This window comes from Balaenoptera musculus, chromosome 8 (assembly GCF_009873245.2).
Source record: "Balaenoptera musculus isolate JJ_BM4_2016_0621 chromosome 8, mBalMus1.pri.v3, whole genome shotgun sequence".
Classification (NCBI taxonomy): domain Eukaryota; kingdom Metazoa; phylum Chordata; class Mammalia; order Artiodactyla; family Balaenopteridae; genus Balaenoptera; species Balaenoptera musculus.
The window spans coordinates 31323410-31343866 of NC_045792.1; the positions used below are offsets into that span (position 1 = coordinate 31323410).

Here is a 20457-nt window from a genome sequence, read left to right on the forward strand (position 1 = left end):
ACCTTCAATTACTTGGAAGACAGACAATGTACCTAATGAGGTTTTAATTGTAAAGAAGAATTGAAAAAAACTAATGTTCATAGCAAATGTTGGTTGCTGTTGGCTACATTTGGCAATTTAATATAAGAAAGAGATGATCTCTAAATAGTATTGGAAAGTTTGCAAGCAAAACTGAAAGAGAATAGAGTCCTGAAATGCAGAGACCTGTAAGGTTGAAGAGGCTGTTGGTTTTCATCCCCAGACAGTAAACTATAAAACTGTGAAATTATTTGAGCCCCAAAGGCCTATAAATCTCAGTCTTAACATCAAGGATCAAATCCTTGATGCTTGATCCTTGGCTATTGCTAGTAGATAGGAAAAACTACTGAAATTTCTATGCTTGCCTTTATAATACAACAATGTTCCAAACACATTTCTTACTCTACAGTTCTAATAATTTTCAGCTAAAAGTCTTGAAATTTTTACAGTAGGCAATTATATCATCTGTAAATTAATAGCTTTATGTTCTTTTTCAAACTTTTCCCTCTTATTTATTTATCATGTTTTATTTAGCTTATTATAGAAGTTCTTAGCTAATAATTATTAATAATGATTGTAACATCTTTATCTTATTCCTTACATTGATGAAAGCATCTCTGGTATTTCTCCATGTTGGTTTTATCTGAAATAGATCATCACCATGTTAAAGACATGCCTTTTTACTAAGCTTTTTTGAAAAAAAATAATAAATCAGGAAAAGATATTGTGTTTTATCAATTGTGCATTTTGGATCCACTGAGATGATAATAAGTTTTTGAATTTCAGCCTTTTTCTTAAAGGATCTTAGAGGTCATTTAATTTGCCACAAATACATTCATTTATTTTATAGCATATGTAAAAAACTGAGGTCTATGCTGCATTTGAATGTGTTGAGTGATAGGAAACTAAATACTTATAAAGTAACTCCCTCCATTTTTGATATGTCTCCATCTACTAGGCCTGGGTGACACTGATCCATAGGTCAGCAGTCTTCTCAACAGTCTTCTGACTACTTACAAGTCATTCCTCCATTACTCAGTCCATATTTTTCAATCTTGCTGACAAATATATTATACGATGCCCTTGGCCAATAGTTTACTGAAAGCATTCTAATAACTCTATTAAAAGAGAGATTAATTTAGTTGAACATGACTTGTTCTCAGACCATGGTAATCACAAGTGCTTAAAAAATACCCATACGATAATGTTAGAATTTTGGATAGTTATGTTAAGCTCAAATCAAAGAAAATATTAAAGTCGGTTGCTACTTTAATTTTACTGTTTCTAATATTTAACATAGTAAAATTTTAATATCTGCAGTAGAGGTTTAAATGTAATTATTACAACCCCTTTACTTTAAAAATTAAGCAATTGAGGTTCAAAGATCTGATATCACCTGCAACTATTTCACTCAGTCCAGAATTTACAGAGGTCCTTTATTTATAGAAGATCAAGCCTTCTGAAGCTTCTAAGGTGCTTTTGTTTTTTTCCCTGTGGATTCTACATGCATTAGAAGTCAGGGCTCTGGGTCTCCATGCTTTGAATTATCCGCACGAATTTCCGACTAAACTATTGTTTGTAGCTGTTGGCCAGCTAACCCCAAATTGCATTTCCCAGAAAAGCTGTTGTGTCAGTGGCTTCCCATCAACAATAGCACCTCATAAACCGCAGCTGCCCAAAGTCTTCAATGTAACACCTTCTTTTTGAATCATTAGGCATCTAATAATGTTTTCTCAACCTTTTGTCCCTGATGCCAGTAGCAATATCATTTTCTTTCCCTTTGGGGTCTTAGCCTGAGACCTTCTAGAGGGCAACTCTTTTTCTTGACTTTTCAAAATACTGTGTTATATCAAAATCAATCAATCAAACAAACTGCAGGTATGTATAATGAGGTAAAAGTCATCTCTTAATGGCATCCCTCCCTTTCCACATAGAGACACACAGTCTACCTTCATCTCCATATCTTGGACCTACAACTTGGTGTTCTTTTTTTTTTTTTTTAATACCATAAACATACTACATAAACATACATAAAATTGCATAGCAATTTTTTTAGCTCATGAAAACTATACTTTCTTTACTCATCCAACTATTTTTTAATTTTTAACTTCATTCACCAATTTTCTTCATTACTCCAGATCTACTCAGCAATGCCTCACGTGATTAAAAAATATATTAACTGTCTGGGTTGTCTTTGTTTCACTGTTTTTTTTTTAACATAATTGAATAGATAAAACTTCATAGATAAGCATAAAATGCAGAAAATTAGAGATTGAGGAGTACTTAGTAATTATATATCTGCCTACTGATTAGTAAAGGAGGCATAGAGAGATTAGATGTCCTCTCTCAAGTCATACAGCTTCAGTTAGGGGAATGGTTAGAACAAGGCTTTCAGCCTTCCAATCTAATGCTCTTTCCACTTCCTCATATCATTAAACTGTTTCAGAATCCTCTAATCCTTTGTACACCACCTTCTCCCTCCTGGGAAAATGTCCCTAGGATTTATTGGTCCTGTACTAACTATATTTAAGAAACAGAGAAAAGCATGTCTTATCTTGCAAAGTGATAAGTTGATATCACATTATAAGTTTACTGTAATAATTTTTTCAGTGTGAAGGTTGCTACCTGAGAATGAAAAACTTCATTTTTTGAAATGAAACACTTCATGAAACACTTCAACTAACACCACTGGTCTTTTCTAACTTTTCTTTAACTCATAGAATTTGAAATGTCAAAAACATTTGAATATTACCTTCCCCACTAAATTATTTACTATACTTGATGTTCCCAAACAGATTACTTTGGCACTATTTAAATTAAACATTTATTAACTAACTCATTCAAGCATCAAAGCTACTGAGTTCTTACAGATGGCAACTGCCACAGACAAATTTCACTATGCATAATTATTAGGCGAAAGTAAGAACTTTAAACCATGGCTCCACATGATGGGAAATCAAAGAAGGAGATTCTTAAATCCGGAATAATGTACTTCACAATGATGGTGATTAGTTTTTCAGGGTAAATGTTCTTTTAGTGGCCAAGACTGTTTTCTTATTTTTTCTGTACTGCATCCATCCATCTATTCATTCACTCATTCCACATACCAGTGACAAATACAGACGCAGGCCCTCAGCATACAACAGTTCCTGTCCTCTCTGAGCTTTAGTTCTTAGTGTACTGGCAAAGTCAAAAACACTAAATTTGTGACCTCTTTTCTCCTCCATCAAGTTCACTGCTTTCACACTTCCAACATCCATTTTATCATCCACCTATTTATGGGAAGCAAAAGTACCTTCTTTGTCAACAGAATTTCAGACTGTCTGGCTTTCTTCAATCCTATTGCAACCAGTTTCTGATCTTTTCATGTCTGGCTCCTTGCCCTGTCCATCTCCACTTAACTAGCACCTGCCTGGAAAGGTCTCTTTTAACCTCCTAATAATCTTAAGTAGTCAGTCTCCAGTTACTATCACATCAACCTGTCTTATTTTTATTGTAGCCTTTTTCTCTGATACTTTCTCATTTGCTCATTTAATCTCTGTCTCCTTCTCTTCCAGGAAGGCAGACAGGCACCTTATCTGGCTAGTTTGCCTCTGAATCCTAAAATGGTTCTTGGCACACAATTGGGATCAATTAAATATTTGTTGAACTAATGGATTCCTAAATGACAACTACTCGAACTACTACAGATAGTGATTCATCCTTGTTGAGTTTCTTTTACTTTGCACATGTATGAAGATTAAATCTGAATTTAAAACTAAGTCTTAAAATTAAAAACAGTTCGGAAATGTGGGAAACATCTGGCCGAGAGATAATTCTGGCATTTGCAATGATGGAAGGAAAGTTTTTCTCTGAAGTAAGCAGGTTGTTGGTCTCTATTGGTATCATCGGAAAATGCCTATTTTTGTTGATTTGCTCAGGAACTGGGAACATTTGGCATTGGGAACACAGAATGTTGTTCATTTTAAAGTGAAGAGTTATAACTTCGGGGGTTGGGAGTGGGAGAGAAAATGTCCTAAGAAATGAAGGCAGACAGGAGAAAGGAGAGGCTCCTGTCTCTTTTAAAAAAGAGTTCTTTGAGTCTTACTTAAGAGAAGCTTCCTAGAAAGTTCTTAATTTGTATAGTTTCTATATAAGCAAACTCTTAGGCCTCCCCCCCTCCCCCAAAAAAGTGCATGTGTGGCTCCACCTACTTTAGGTTCATCTTGGCCCTGAAAGTTGCGGCTACACGACAGGCTTTGGCTGCTCTCTGGAACGTCGTTCCAATCCCTTTAAAGGTGGAATCATGACGGAGGATGCGGGGGAAGAAGGCGGGAGCCGAGGGCTGGAGAGTCTCGGTTGACATAGTAACTCTTCAGCTCTGTCTCCCTTGCTCTCAGCTCTCAGGTTCCGCTGCCACCCGCCGCCCCGCCTGCGCTCGCTCGGCCCGGGAGCCCCGGCCGCCTCCTCGAGGGGTCCCCTGGCCGGACGCACCCCAGACAAGGCCCCTTTGCGACCCGCTGCGTGGTGACTTCTCCCAGGGCCAGCGGGTGAGCCGCTCGCGGAGCTCAGCTCGCAGGGCGTCTGCGCTCCTCGCCTCACCCTCGCCCCCTGGGCACCAGTCTGCCGCGGGCCAGTCCGGCAGGTGACGCGGACCCCTCCGCACCGGGTCCCCGCTGGAACTGCCGAGGCGCCTCCCCCAGGAGCTGGATCCCGGCCAGTCGGGCGTTCCCGCCATGAACCAGACCTCAGCATTCGGGCCCGGGAGGGGAGGCTCTCCCGGGGTGGCTACCCCGGCCCGCGCGCGGCGCAACGAGAGCCAAGACTATCTGCTCATGGACTCGGAGCTGGGAGACGACGGCTGTCCGCAGCCCCCTCTGCCTCCCTACGGCTACTACCCTTGCTTGTGAGTGCGGGCGCTGCGGGCAGGCCGGGGGTGCTGCAGGCGGGAAGTGTGCGCTCGCCGGAGAAGACTCTGGGGCTCCGCACGCGTCTGCCTTCCCAGGGCCGCGCGAGCCGGGCTGAGACCCGAGTGAGAGGAAGGCGCGCGCGGATCTAAGGTTTGCTCCGGGCGAGCACGCACGGGTAGGTTTTCCCGAGAGAGTGGGACCGTGGGGTACCGACGCCAATACAGGTGATAGGTGTCTGTCGGTTTCTTTAGTCCCAAGTAATCGGGCGCCCTCAAAGAGACCCTGTGTCACTGCGCCAAAGGCATGGTCTGGGCGGGGGACTGATGCAAATTTGCGTCCCCTGAGACTCTTAGCAACTGTGGGAGGGACGACCAGAACTCTCGGTCCTGGGCGCAGCTCGGCGCTCCTGCCGGGGGAACTCGAGAACCCGCGCGCCCGCCCTCTGCACGCTCCCCGCCGTAGCCCTTCAGGTGGCGCGCACAGGTCCTCGGCTACCAGACGGCCGCAAAGTTCGAAGGTGCGCGTGGGAGGGGGTGCACTTACCCCAGGCATCCTCTCCCCAGCCTCCGGTTCGCCGGGTTAAGTAGGAGAAATAGAACCTCTAGGCCTTCCCACCCATAGCGCGAAGCTTTTACCAAGGGCGTCCGGGGGAGGCGAGCCTGTTACAGGTGCGGGCCGGAAATTGATAATTGTAGAAGCCAAAGAAGGTCGTCTGCTGTGGACCCTGAGTGACTACGAGATTTTATTTAAGAATCTGGAGTTTCTTTTTTGGCGGGGGATGGGTGGCAGGGGCAAGCAGAGGACGGAATGAGGAAGTCTCCCCTCCCCCACACGCCTGGGACCACAAGTGCAGCTGGCAGATAGCGTGTCTGCCTCTTTGCTCCTTTAGTTGATTGGGCAGTCTGGTTTCTTGACATGTCACATCCATCCGCATGCGGTTTCCCGAGGAAAGCAGTTCTCAGTAGCAGTTCTGTAAGCAGCTGTAGAGGGGTGTGTGTGTGTGTGTGTGTGTGTGTCTCACTCTCGGGGAATGGGGGGCAGGATGGATGGGTGCACCTTCAGATCATTGGTCAGGGCTGCCCAGAGTCAAGGCCTGCTGTAGATCCCTTTCCCAGTAAGAAGTGAGCCCTGGGAAATGGTGCATCTAATTTTTCCCCTAGATAAAAGAAAAAAAAAATTGGAACTGGTTCCATTCATCTACGTGCTGTATGGTTTGAAAGCATTTACTGTTACTTATTTTTTTCTTTAAAAAAATTAAGATATATTTCACATTTCATAAAATACATCCATTTAAGTTGTACAGTTCAGTGGTGTTTAGCATATGCACAGATTTGGGGAAACCATCACCACTATGTTATTCCAGGACATCACCCTCAAAAGAAATCTTGTACTTGACGTTAAATTAGAAAATATTTCTGTGTCTTTTACTACAGAACTTCTCAAATTTTAATGGCATATGAATTACTTATGGAGCTTGTTAAAGTGCAGATTCTGATTCAGTAGGGTCTAGATGCAGCCCAAATTTCTGCCTTTCTAACAATCTCTGAGAAGATGTAGAGGCTGCTGGTCTGTGGAGCACACTTTGAGTAGCAAGGAGATATATGCCAAGAAAAAATAAAAATAAATAAATCAATTCTGGATATTCTGAATGCAGCTACTTTCAAATTTGTTTTGAGGGTATGTTTAAAACATAGATGGACTTTTTCATTGACTTAGACTTAAGATCTACCCTTAAGCCTGAGGGTTATGTTTGTTAATGTTACCTGTGGGTAAGTTAAGCAACTTATAAAAGCTATACTGCTTTTTAAAAATTAGACTGTTCCATAGACAAAATCTTTTTTTTCTCTTTATCACCTAATCATTCTACAGTCACTTGTTACTGTGTGGGGAAAATAATTTGACTTTAAACACTTGTGGCTATATGTTAGTAGTGAGAGAGACTAAATAAAACAATAATTGCAAGTTGTCCTGAAAAGTTTCCCCAATGCTTTCTTCAAATGTGGTTTACTGCCTTATTGATTTATCTAGTTTTCACATCATCTACTATTTAGAGAATAAATATTTTTCTCCCTTCATTCAGGAATCCTAGATCACTCTTAATGGATAGGCCTTGGCAGTAGAGAGATGAACAGAAATATTTTAATGTGCTTCAATTCTTAATGAGCACCCCCTGTCATGTCAGAGGTATGATAGTAAATTTAAGAGTGAGCCATGTTTCCAAGTAAGACTTTGGTCTTGTCCAAATCTATTATTTCCAAAAGGTTCTTAGTTACTTTTCATCACTATTTATTCTGGCAAGGTTTTTATTTTTTCCAGTTGAATAATCAAGTAACTGAAACATTTTAACCAATAAACAATAGTACTTCACACCTGTGATGTATGAGAAAGAATGAAAGAAAATTATTTCCCTCTGGTAGAGAGTACAAATAAGAGCTTCTATATGCTTTTGACTTGTAATTTAAACAATTGCTTGTATATTTTCCTAGAGTGAGAAGCATTATATTTGTGAAAGTGGCAATCACTAGTATACTTTAGATATGGGTACTGCCATTATCTCAAATCACTGAGATTTTTTCCCTTGTAAGATAACAGATTTTTGCAAATTGTCAATTCTGTGGGATAAGTTCTATGACTTGCTAAAATATTGCGTCATAGTTCACTTATGTAGAATGATTTTTACATATATTTATGAGGCTTTTACTACTGAAAATTGTGGCAAATTATCTTATTTGAGAGCAATTACATATTCTCAGAACTTAAGTGTAAGAAGTAACATTTTGAAGTGGTGCTTAGAAGAAAAAGATTCAAATTCTCCCTTTTTTCAACTTCTAATTGGAAATCAATTAATACAATCTATTTTGATCAGTTTGTAATGATGGTTAGCAAGAAATGTCCATGTCCTAGGAGGATCCCAGGAGTTATATCAGAGAGTTCCTTCATTTAGAACTTAAAAATGTCTCTAGTCCATCCCTTCTGAACATGGAGAAGAATTCTGGACATAAAAAATGTTAAGTGTTTCTAAATTCTCAACATCTGAAACAGTCCAACTGAAATTTCTGTTTGGAAAAGACTAATTATGAATAATGAAACAAACTGTAAACTAAAGCTCTGGCAAAACAATAGACTGAGATATTCTAAAAAAAATTACGGTTACAAACACCTAGCAGTACTGGATAAAATAATCTAAATGATTTTAACGTGGTACCCAATTTTGCAAAAAATAAAAGGGATTACCATTTGCTAAAAGCAAATAAGTTAAAAGCCAGAGTATATCCTGTGAACCGATGCTGTGGTTGCCCCAGTGATGATGGATCTGGGTGACCAGGAGGTTGGAGTCTAATGTCCATGTGAGATGGAGAAAAGCTAAGGCCTTGGTTCCAGATGAGGCAGAGAGTTGGAACTGAGACATCCCTGTCCACTGCATAAAACCAGGACCCTTATTTTAGTGAAAAGTTAGGCTAGAATAATATGCCATCAGCACAGAGTGAGAACAAGAAACTTTGTTAGTAAGAGGAAAAGGAATCTTCTCCTAAGAATTTCATTCTTTGGGCCTGAACATCATGTGACTCTATTTTTGCTTTTGTATTTTACACTACCTAACTGACCTAGAAATCTTCAAGTTGAAAAATACTCCTGAGGCTCCTAGAAGAGTAAAACAGAAAACCATTCTGAAAGTATAGTACCAGCTATCTAGACTGCCAAGGATTTTCAAGAAAACAGCAAGCCCTGCTAAAGATATGCTCACTATAATACATGACGAAACACACAAGGAAACAATCAACTAAGAACAAAAGTTAGCAGACAGTACAGTCCATGAGGGAGAGTTAACATGTGACATAACAGCAGTATTGGATCCTTAATAACTTGAGATAATATAGCAACATGAAAGAGAATATATAAAATGAATATGTATAAAATGTTGACAGTATATAAAGAAGTTAAACCCTAACAAAGAATGACTTATTTTTAAAAAACAGACAAATAGAAAACCTGTAAGTGAAAAATATAATTTTGAAATAAAAACTCAATGGAAGGGTTAAAAATGCAGATTAGCCATGGTATAATCGATGGTAATACCTAGAATGCAGAGACATAAATAAATGGAAAATATAAACATTACTGAGTTAAGAAACAAGAAGGTAGGAGTTCCAGAAGGAGAAAATATAGAGAATGAGGGAGAGGCAACATTTGAATAGATACTGGGTGATAATTTTCCAGAAGTGATTAACTCTCATGTTTATGAAGTATAAGAATATTAGTGCGATACAGAATAATAAACCCATTTAAATGTATTATATTGAAATTGAAGAACACTAAAGATAAGAAATATAAAAATGAACCAAAATATAAGAGATTCAAATGAGTAAGTTTTAAAATTCAAAATAAGAAAATACACTCATAGTGTATTTTGATACCCAGGTTATGCAATGTATAGCTTATAAAAACTATGGTTTTTCTTTTACATGAAGCATTGTTTACTTTCTAGTTATTAGTGTAGTTTTTTATACAAAGTCAGTGCTCCATTGCTGGTAGGATCTCTTTAAACATGGATATGGACAAAAAGGGATTCCAAGTGTCATTAAATCATGGTCTTAGGAGAAACCCAAAGAGATTCTTAATTGTATACTTTAATTCATATTATGAAACAAAAATGACCTTTTAAAAAAATGTTTTAATGGGTCATGGATCTTTTTAAATTTTAATTGACCTCAGGATGGTTTTGGATGAAACCCATCTATGAGCCCTAGGACCCAGACTTTGAACTCTTGATTTAAGAGAGGTAACCTAAGGTCAGAGACCACAGATAAATAGACTCCCCCAACATAGCCTTCTTTTCTCCAGGCAAAATAAAATATGCCTTGAATTCATTTATGTATTAAAAGGGAATGAAAAATTCAGACTGCAGGCTAGAAAATGTTTTCTGACATTAACTGCTGATAGAGTACACGAATCCCTTGAAAAAGTTTAGGACTGAAGTTAGAGTATGGACTCAAGCCTATGAATCACATTACATTTTTGTTTTTAATAGAATTTTTTTTAAATTAATTAATTAATTTATTTTTGGCTGTGTTGGGTCTTCGTTTCTGTGCGAGGGCTTTCTCCAGTTGCAGCGAGCGGGGGCCACTCTTCATCGCGGTGCGCGGGCCTCTCAGTATCATGGCCTCTCTTGTTGCGGAGCACAGGCTCCAGACGCGCAGGCTCAGTAGCTATGGCTCACGGGCTTAGTTGCTCCACGGCATGTGGGGTCCTCCCAGACCAGGGCTCGAACCCGTGTCCCCTGCATTGGCAGGCAGACTCTCAACCACTGCGCCACCAGGGAAGCCCCACATTACATTTTTATGTGCTTGTTATCCCTCCATTATTTTTGCCTCCCTATGTCTGATAAATATGTCTATTCAAACATCCGTTTTACTTTTTGCTCACAAATCTCTTTCTACCAGACTGTATGCCTCTAGTCCTTCATTTCTCTACTCTTAGCATAGTATCTAGCAAAGAGAAGGTATAAATTAATTTATTCCTCAACAAAGACATTATCCTCTCATCAGTATTTATTCTAATAAGGAATAACGTGATGCCAGCTCTTTTCATAAAATAGCATCTGAGTCCTTTAAGGAAGACAGAAGAGTGAATGTCCACATAGAAGGAGATACCCAGATCTTATATTCCAGCTGCCTGTCCACTGAGATTCACCTTCTTCTGGGGGATCTGTCACTAATTACTATGCCACTACCATGCTGCTCTCCTTTTAGCTCTAGCCCCAGACTCTTCCCTTCAAGTTCCTTCTCCTCACCTGAGATGAGGCTGTATCTTTATCAGTACTTGTCAAATGCTTAGGAATAACCAAAGAGAATTAACATACAGAGAAAAACTCCTGGCTGGCTATAACTGTCTTTCAGCTCATTTGTGGAGTCTCCTAAGGACTGACCCCTGCCTAACCCCAAGTTTTATCCAACTGGCAGAGAGTATTCTTCCCTCCCCTCCTCAGACCATCCCCAGACAATCTAGCCCTTAATAGTCAGTGTTCCATAAATTGGGAGATTGGGACTGACATATACACACTACTAGATATAAAATAGATAACTAATAATAATCTGCTGAATAGCACAGGGAACTCTACTCAGTACTCTCTAATAGCCTATATGGGAAAATAATCTTAAAAAAAAGAGTAGATATATGTATATGTATAACTGATTCACCTTGCTGTACACCTGAAACTAGCACAACATTGTAAATCAACTATACTCCGATAAAAATCTTTAAAGAAGTAAAAAAAAAAAGAAAAGTCAGTCTTAACCCAGATGGACAAAGGAATACCACCCTCCTCCCTTTACCCAGTGTAAGATATGCCTCTCAAACTCCATTTCTTTTTCTAGGATCTCCTTCTTTCCTGGATCATTGACATTAGGTATATCTACTCTTTTAAGCAGAGATCCTACCACTTACCCACACAGGTATGGCTTCACTCTCTGACCCATAGGGGCAGTTACCTTAGAACACAGCCACTCAGCAGCAGTACAAGGGATTTCCAAGTAAAATCAAGGACTCATTTCCTTATAAGAACACACTTATCAAATGAAAAATAAAATCAATCAAATAGAGTACGTGTGATATCATGATTTCTTATGATATCACAAACATATGTAGTGGTTTAGAATTCAGAGGGAATGCTAGTATCTATTATGTCCTTTGAAAAAAATAGCATCTATAACCATAAAGCAAAGATGTGGACCTTGATTAAGGGTATGCAGTTTGGAAGCTGCTGTGCTAACAGAGGAAAAACAAGTGTAAAAATCACCTTTGGATCTGCTTCCCCTTCTTCATTTAGGAATCAACAACTCCTCCAGCTGCCATTTGGATTAATGGTGTGTCTCTTTTAACTGACCACTTTAAAGGTCTGTGTTCTGCATGACAGAAACCATCTATTTTGTTTCTAAACCTCCCCTGGCTTGAAGTAATCAACATCTGCTGATAACAATTTATTATCACGGAACATCTTTTTTAGGGGTCCAACACCATAGGTTGTGGAGTTATTTCCAGATGTGCTGAAATGCCCACATTTATTCTGTAACATAATGTTTGTTTACCTCTAGGAAAACATTGCGTAATTTTTTTTCTCTAGACAGTTATGTTCCTTGAGTTATAAGAAGTAAGTTGACTTCATAAGGCAATTCATCTTTGCCTCTTAGAGAGTAAATCATAAAAGGAAAACATTTTCTTGAGTCCATTCTTGTTTTTTCTCCCTCTTTCATAAAAAATGCTAAATGTAATTGGAACCAGTTGGATAAAATTACCGTTTGTGATCGCTCTTTGTTTAGGAAGCTTCTGCTGGCTTTCAGGACAGGCAGAAGTGCTCATCTATATGTCAAATTTCAATTAAACTTTGACATCTAAAACTTGGTATGCTGTTTAAGACCCTTAAGGTATTGGAATGGATTGAATCACATTTCTTATAGAATGTCCTTTTGGAGCAGCATATAGAAATGAATGGCACAAATACCCAAACAACACGTTAGTTGCAGTCTAACTATTCTCAACCTAATTCAGGTAACTCAGCCAGGACAAAGAGGAGTAGTGGTACTGACTAGAGTTATTTACAGGTCAGTGCAAGTTGCTGTTTCTGTAGAGGACTAGTCTAAAGTATTTATGTATATTTTTGGGGACTAACATTTTTTGAATACCTACTCTGTAGCAGGTCCTTTTCTAGTTGTCATACAAATGTAATTTGCTCTTTGGAGCAGCCACTTGGATATTTTTAATGTCTATTTTATAAATGACCATGCTGAAGTTTAGAGACATTAAGCAATGTTTAGAAAGTTACACGGCTGGAAAGTTGTTGTCAAGTGGACAAAAACCTATACATTTTAGGTAACGCAGGCTGGAACGCATAAACAGAAGGGCTGGCAGGTTGCACAGAGTCCCCTAATCTCCCGGCATCCCATATAATCATGCCTGTGCCCGGCACAGCTGGGTACGTGGTGGGTGTCCTCTTGGAGAGCACACTCACTTCCTTCTCCTCTATCTTCTCATACGTACTTGAGAAGCCACAGGTTGGCTCTGATCTACGGCACCAAGATTCCTGACCTGTGCTCCTTTTATCTAAGTTCTTCTCTGGTGAGGGAAGAAGACAGGAAGAAAGGTTATGAATAGCAGTAATATATGTGTTTCACTTCTACCTCTTCTTTCTATTGAAATCTTAATCATCCGTGAAGATCAAGCTTTATATTCCACTAATTCATTAATCTGTTTATTCATTCATCTTTGTTGACCTTATATGATTTTGTCACATAATAATAAAAATAACTAGATTTATTAGGGATTTCTATGTGCTAGGCCCTCCTCTAAGTGCTTTATACGTAACACATTTAATACTTCCAGCAAATCTCTGTTTTACTGATGTTTTAATGATAAGAAAGAAAAAAGTAAAAAAATACCACAGCAAAGAGAGGTTAAGTGACTTGCCAGGGATTACACAGCCAGTAGTTGACAGAAATGAGGAGAAAGAAAGGAAAGAAGGAAAGATTCTATCACTTATCTAGACACACAGTGAAACTAGGTCTTGAAAAACTGCCAATCTTTGTCACCAAAGGAAGACGGTGAATGCATCAAAACTAAGTAATCTGTAAATTGCTTACTAATTTTAGCAATGGTACACAAGTTGATCATGACTCTTTTAAGATTACAAAAGAGGAAGCTTTCTTTTACTCTTGATTTCTATCATGTGGATGAAATTGCTTCTTTGCTACGAAACAGGTTGTATCAGAAAAACTGACCTGACTCAAATGGTAGTGTGAAACTGGATTTCAATGCAGGATTTGCATAATGTTTAAAGCATTTTACATATCTGAAAGTATATATTGCCCCAGAAATCAATTACAGCGTGGATAGTTATGTTAAGATTGATTGCCTTTTCAAGGCAGATTTCATGCTTCAGTTACAGAAGCTCTGGTTGCAGCATAAAGAACATCTTGTCCTGACATGTATGGGTCAGCACAAAACCTTTGCACAAAACTGGGAAGAGTTCTCTTCATGGGAATTACTAACAAGATTATCTTGAGAATTATAATAGGATTTGGAAATGACATGATTTCTAAAACTCTTTTAAAGATTCTTTTAGGCAGTTTAAACTGTTATAGATAAAACTTATTTTTATTATTACTATGTTAAACTCTCTGAAACAGAATTTTGCATTGAATAGGTTGAAGGATGGCAGTAGTTGCTATGAAAAGCTGATTCCCGGGCACTGTAAGAATCTTCTCTTCTCCCCAGGAAAATGTTTTCTGCAGGACCCCTTTTCTTGGAGGGGCATTCAGGGCCAGACTCTGTATTTCATCTTGAAGAATGCATTAATTTCTTTCAACAAATATTTGTTTAGCTCCTTTGATGTGCTTAGCACCGTATTTGGGAACCACTGATACTGTATTTCATAGAGCCCAGGGTTGTATCAATTTTAACCTGTCCTGATGTTTTATGTGCCTTTGAAAAACAAGAAAAAAAGTGCTGTATCAATTAAATTATACCTTAGATTTTTATATTATAACTATTGAAATAGATCTTTATACTTAATTAGGTGTAGGTTTGGGTCATATATAACTCTTACACACATATGAAAAAAAAAAGTCTAAACAAAATAAATTTAGTTAAGGTATTCCTAAAGCTTCTTCATATTCAGAGATGAACTTTCCTGAGTCATTTTCAACTCAAAATTTTTAATGTCTATGTTTCTCCACACGGTCTTGTCCTTTTTGCCAAGAAGACATTGGTGATGCAGCATTTCTTTAAAGAATCCAAAGAACCATGATAGACCAAAAGCTTTCGGTGCTAGGCAGTTAAACTGACTTTGCAATTATATAGAGCTAGACTATTTTGACTTAGCAGTTCCTGAATGTTGCTGAACAAATCTGATTCACCATCATCCCCATGTATGATCCACTCTCCCCAATACACATATGCACATACACACATGTATTTGTTTCTTACGCTTGAAAGGAATTCTTAGCTACTGTTTCCAGGATTTATTTTCAAGCCACTGTTATCCATTATGAAACTTTGGAGCCATTGTTTTTAATGCTTGTACATGCACTGCTAAAGGAAAACTGTCATGATAATGACTGACACCCAACTGGCAGCACTGATAAGCCATGTTCTATTCCAGAGAAGTTAAAGTGGGAGAATTATGTATCCTAGAATCAATGAAATTTGGTGTTTGGTCTGCCAGAGTCAGGGTAAATGAAAGAGAAGGTGAGATATGAAAGATTACAAGGCAGACAATACACTTTATTATCTGTCCAGAATTAGAGAAGTTTGAACTTTATTCTCTGACTTTAAAACACAGATAAGACTATGCCAGTCTTTTGCCTTATATTTATATTAGCTTATTTGATCATCACAGCAAACTTGTGTGATGGGTAATATTATTTCTACTTGTAAATGAGGAAGCGAGTTCAGAAAGGTTAAGTAACTTGTCTAAGAATTTATGGCTCTCAAAAATCTGAGCCTGTACTTAAACTCCTATTTGACTGTTTTGTTTGTTTGCTTTTGACCCTCACTGTCTGAACTTCTTCCCCTCACTGGAATGGCAGCTCCATGAGGGCGGGGATACAGTCTGTAAACAGTGACTAGCGTTTGGTAGGGACTCAATCAACGTTTGCTGGATGAATACAATGTCTTCCTTATACAAAGTGGAAGGCCAGTAGATTGGCCTTATCTCTAAAATTCTTTTCTCTTTGGGCTTCATACAGTTTTGTGAGACTTTGCCTTTAAGATACCACGTTTTCATTTTAGCCTTTTCAGAAATACTACAGTATTGGAGTTTTGTATTCTTGCAGTGTAGGTCATTTAATGAATTCTAAGAACTTTGTGATATATCTGCTTGATCCCTAAAATTGTGCTTATCAAATATTTTTAAATAATCCTGCAAACAAGAAAATATGAATATAAACCATTTATTTTTTTACATTGTGTTGATAGAACACTCATGGAGATTAGTCTTTTTTGTTTTTACTAAAATGGCAACAGGAAAGGTTCTTGTCTTTTTATTTAAATTAAGTTGAAAAAGTTTGTGAAAACTGAACTTCCTGTGACCAAAGCTCATTACATCCTGAGAAGTCTTAAATACTTAAATGAAATAATCCAACTTAAAATCGAGAAAGTGAGAAAAGAATGGTTAAGTAAAAATGATTTTAAAATTACATGTTAATGATATTGTAACTTTGATTTGGATCACATTGTGCAGGGCAAAACTTACACATTTAGTTGATTTTCATGGTAATCTGTCTTCTAGAAATTAGATCAATTATTCTCAAATTGTATTGCAATCCACCTTACGCTCAGACTTAGGCATTATCCTCACTTTCTTACATGCAAGAATTTGATATACCCTCACTAGAAAATTGCAGTGAGATATTACTAAAGGAATAGTGTTGCACATCGACTGATGTAAACACAGAAAAAATCAGCAGCCTCTTGTCTAAACATGTACACCAGATGATGAGGATTAAAAAATGTTTTTATCAGTGGTTTGAGAATCTGGCTATATATTAGAATTACCTGGATAATTTTTTAAAAATATAGATTCCCTAATAATTACGAGAGTTCAAATAAATCAGTATTTCTGGGGGTTATGGCCTAGGAATAATATTTTTAAAAAATTTCCCTAGTTGATTCTAATATGTAGTCAGGTTTAGAAACTTATTGTTTCAGCTACTTTAGATTCACTATGAAAACCAGAGTTAGGAACTAAACCTAATTTCAATCAAGAAAACCATTACAGTGTATTCATCCATGCAAAAATGTGAGATTGAAATTCATTTTTCTACCTAAGATCCAATGATTAGTTATTATCAGATAAATTGAAAAATAGTATATTTTAATTCAGCAGATTCTCATCAAATACCTGCTATAACAAGATGCTATTCTTGATATATTTTAGGAGCATAAGTGATGAGATAGGAGATATGCTTGATGAGATGTCAGGAGAGTAGCATGTTGTTTTATGAGAAAAACTACCTTTCCAGTTTGTTTCTTAAATCAAAACATGATGCAATAATTTTATATTTAAATTAGAGGAGAAAGTAATTTATTTGAATTTTATTTTTATCTTAATGTTGACCTTCTTTCTGATTTGAATTATCTGTATTTTCAGAAAATATAGAGGAAGTTTGTCCTTTTTAAATCACCCAAGATTTTATGGGGTAAAATTTTCCAAAAGGGTGAAAATTTTGCTATTAAATAAGCTTATTATCACTTAACTGGATTTCTTTTTCTGAATATTATGAGATTTTGTAAAACTTTCTTGAAATTCTGCCTCCAGTGGAATAGATAATCTTCATGGTCATCCTGTTACAAAACAACTAGATTCTGTGTAAAATATAATTTATATTTCTGTGCTTGTAGGAAGCAAGGGAAATCTTAACCCAACCCCTGTATGCAAACACGAACATGCACAAGTCATAGGCTTCTATCAGAGCAGCAGTGAATGCTTGAAAGGTGGAATTCCATAAATAAGGTGCTAATGTCAGCATCGTGGTCAGGAGACTCTGCCTTGGACCTGGTAATCCTCAATTAATCCAGGTCCTCTGCGTTCTCTACAAATTGGTAATCTTTAATTGTGAGTATATATTTAATTTACCTTAGATACACAAGAAAACAGCCATCCTGAGTGGGAGTAAACAGAAGTAATAAGCAAGATATAAAACCCTTAAGGACTTCAATATAAGGATTAAAGATAAGAACATAAAATTACTTTGTTTGAACTGTATAAAGACATAAAGATGGAATCCCAAAAGTGAACAAGCACAAGAAAACTATCAAAAATGAGCAAGCATAATTTTAAAAGATTTTTATTGGGATATAGTTGATTTACAATGTTGTGTTAGTTTGAAGTAGGTGTACAGAAAAGTGAATCTGTTATATGTATACATATATTGACTTTTTTTAGATTCTTTTCCCATATAGTCCATTAAAGAGTATTCAGTAGAGTTCCCTGTGCTATATAGTAGGTCCTTATTAATAATTTATTTTATGTATAGGAGTGTGTATCTGTCAATCCCAATCTTCCAGTTTATCCCTCCCCCTTTGCCCCGTGGTAACCATAAGTTTATTTTCTGCATCTGTAACTCTGTTTCTGTGTTGTAGATAAGTTCATTTGTAGGCTTTTTTTAGATTCCACATATAAGTGGTATCATATGATATTTGTCTTTCTCTGAGCAAGCGTATTGAAAAAAATGACAAGACAACAATACAGCTTTCAGAAAAAAAAAAAACAACAACAAAAAACTATTGAAATAAAAGTATCAATGGACCAGAGTTATTCATGGAAGATTAAGTGCAGCTAGCAAGAGAATTTATAATTTGGGAGATAGATATTAAAAAGTTTCTCAAAATGCAATACAGAAAGATAAGAAATGTAAAATATGAGAGAGGTTAAGAGATATAAAGGCTAGAATTGGACAGACCAGTTTACATATATTCAAAGAACCATAAGCAGGAGTAGGGGCAAGATGGCGGAAGAGTAAGACGCGGAGATCACCTTCCTTCCCACAGATACGGTAGAAATACATCTACACGTGGAACTGCTCCTACAGAACACCCACTGAACGCTGGCAGAAGACGTCAGACCTCCCAAAAGGCAAGAAAATCCCCACGTACTTGGGTAGGGTAAAAGTAAAAAGAAATAACAGAGACAAAAGAATAGGGATGGGACCTGCGCCAGTGGGAGGGAGCCATGAAGGAGGAAAGGTTTCCAGGCACTAGGAAGCCCCTTTGCGGGCAGAGACTGCGGGTGGCAGAGGGGGGAAGCTTCGGAGCCGCGGAGGAGAGCGCAGCCACAGGGGTGTGGAGGGCAAAGCGGAGAGACTCCCGCACAGAGGCTCGGCGCCAACCAGCACTCACCAGCCCGAGAGGCTTGTCTGCTCACCTGCCGGGGCGGGCGGGGGCTGGGAGCTGAGGCTCGGGCTTTGGTGCTAGCTGGGAGGGAGTCCGGGAAAAAGTCTGCAGCTGCCGAAGAGGCAAGAGACTTTTTCTTGCCTCTTTGTTTCGCGGCGCGCAAGGAGAGGGGATTCATAGCGCTGCCTAAACGAAATCCAGAGACGGGTGCGAGCCGCGGCTATCAGCGCGGATCCCACAGCAACAGGGGCGCAGAGGGAAAAATGGAGAGATTCCCGCACAGAGGCTCAGTGCCGAGCAGGGCTCACCAGCCCGAGAGGCTTGTCTGCTCACCCGCTGGGGCAGGCGGGGCTGGGAGCTGAGGCGCGGGCTTCGGTCGGATCGCAGGGAGAGGACTGGGGTTGGCGGCGTGAACACAGCCTGAAGGGGTTGGCGTGCCGCGGCGAGCCGGGAGGGAGCCAGAGAGGAGGTCTGCAGCCACTGAAGAGGCAAGAGACTTTTTCTTGCCTCTTTGATTCCCGGCACGCAAGGAGAGGGGATTCAGAGCGCCGCCTAGACGAACTCCAGAGGCGGGCGCGAGCCGCGGCCATCAGCGCAGACCCCAGAGATTGGTAGGAAACGCTAAGGCTGCTGCTGCCGCCACCAAGAAGCCTGTGTGCGAGCACAGGTCACTCTCCACACTGCCCCTCCCGGGAGCCGGTGCAGCTCGCCACTGCCAGGCTCCCGTGATCCAGGGACAACTTCCCCGGGAGAACACACAGCGCGCCTCAGGCTGCTGCAACGTCATGACGCCTCTGACGCCGCAGGCTCGCCCCGCCTCCTCCGTACCGCTCCCTCCCCCGGCCTGAGTGAGCCAGAGCCCCTGAAGCAGCTGCTCCTTTAACCCCGTTCTGTCTGGGCGGGGAACGGACGCCCTCAGGCGACGTACATGCAGAGGCGGGTCCAAATCCAAAGCTGAATGCTGGGAGCTGTACGAACAAAGAAGAGAAAGGGAAATCTCCCACAGCAGCCTCAGAAGCAGCGGATTAAAGCTCCACAAACAACTTGATGTGCCTGCATCTGTTGAATACCTGAATAGACAACGAATCATCCCAAATTCAAAAGGTGGACTTTAGGAGCAGGATATATTAATTTTCCCCTTTTCCTTTTTTAGTGAGTGTATATGTGTATGCTTCTGGGTGAGATTTTGTCTGTATAGCTTTGCTTTCACCATCAGTCCTAGGGTTAGGTCCGTCCATTTTTTTTTTTTTTTTACTTAAAAAATTTTTTTTTCCTAATATATGTTTTCTTAATAATTTTTTCCATATTTTCTATTTTTAGAAATTAAAAAATTTTTTAATAAGTTTTTTCATATTTTTTATTTTAAAAAATTAAAAATTTTTTTTCTTAATAAATTTTTTTCTTAAAAATTTTTTTCTTATTTTTTACTATAAAAAATTAATAAATCTATTTTTAAAAATTAAAAAAAAATTTTTTCTGAATACATTTACTCTTAATAATTTTTTTCTTATTTTTTATTATAATAGCTTTATTTTATTTTATTTTATCCTCCTTTTTTCTTTCTATTTTTTTCTCCCTTATATTCTGAGCTGTGTGGATGAAAGGCTCTTGGTGCTCCAGCCAGGCATCAGGGCTGTGCCTCTGAGGTGGGAGAGCCAACTTCAGG

The 20457-nt window shown here is 38.8% G+C and overlaps 1 protein-coding gene across 3 annotated transcripts in view; it reads left to right on the top strand.

Annotated features, from left to right (window-relative positions):
* Positions 1 to 4423: 4423 nt before the first annotated feature.
* TRPC6 (transient receptor potential cation channel subfamily C member 6) overlaps positions 4424 to 20457 on the top strand; it is a 137424-nt gene continuing 121390 nt past the window's right edge. For all 3 annotated transcript variants that reach the window (XM_036862392.1, XM_036862394.1, XM_036862395.1), the window contains exon 1: positions 4424 to 4903. In XM_036862392.1, the coding sequence (XP_036718287.1) occupies positions 4734 to 4903 (170 nt within the window). In that variant the 5' untranslated portion in view covers positions 4424 to 4733. The remainder of the gene's footprint in view (positions 4904 to 20457) is intronic.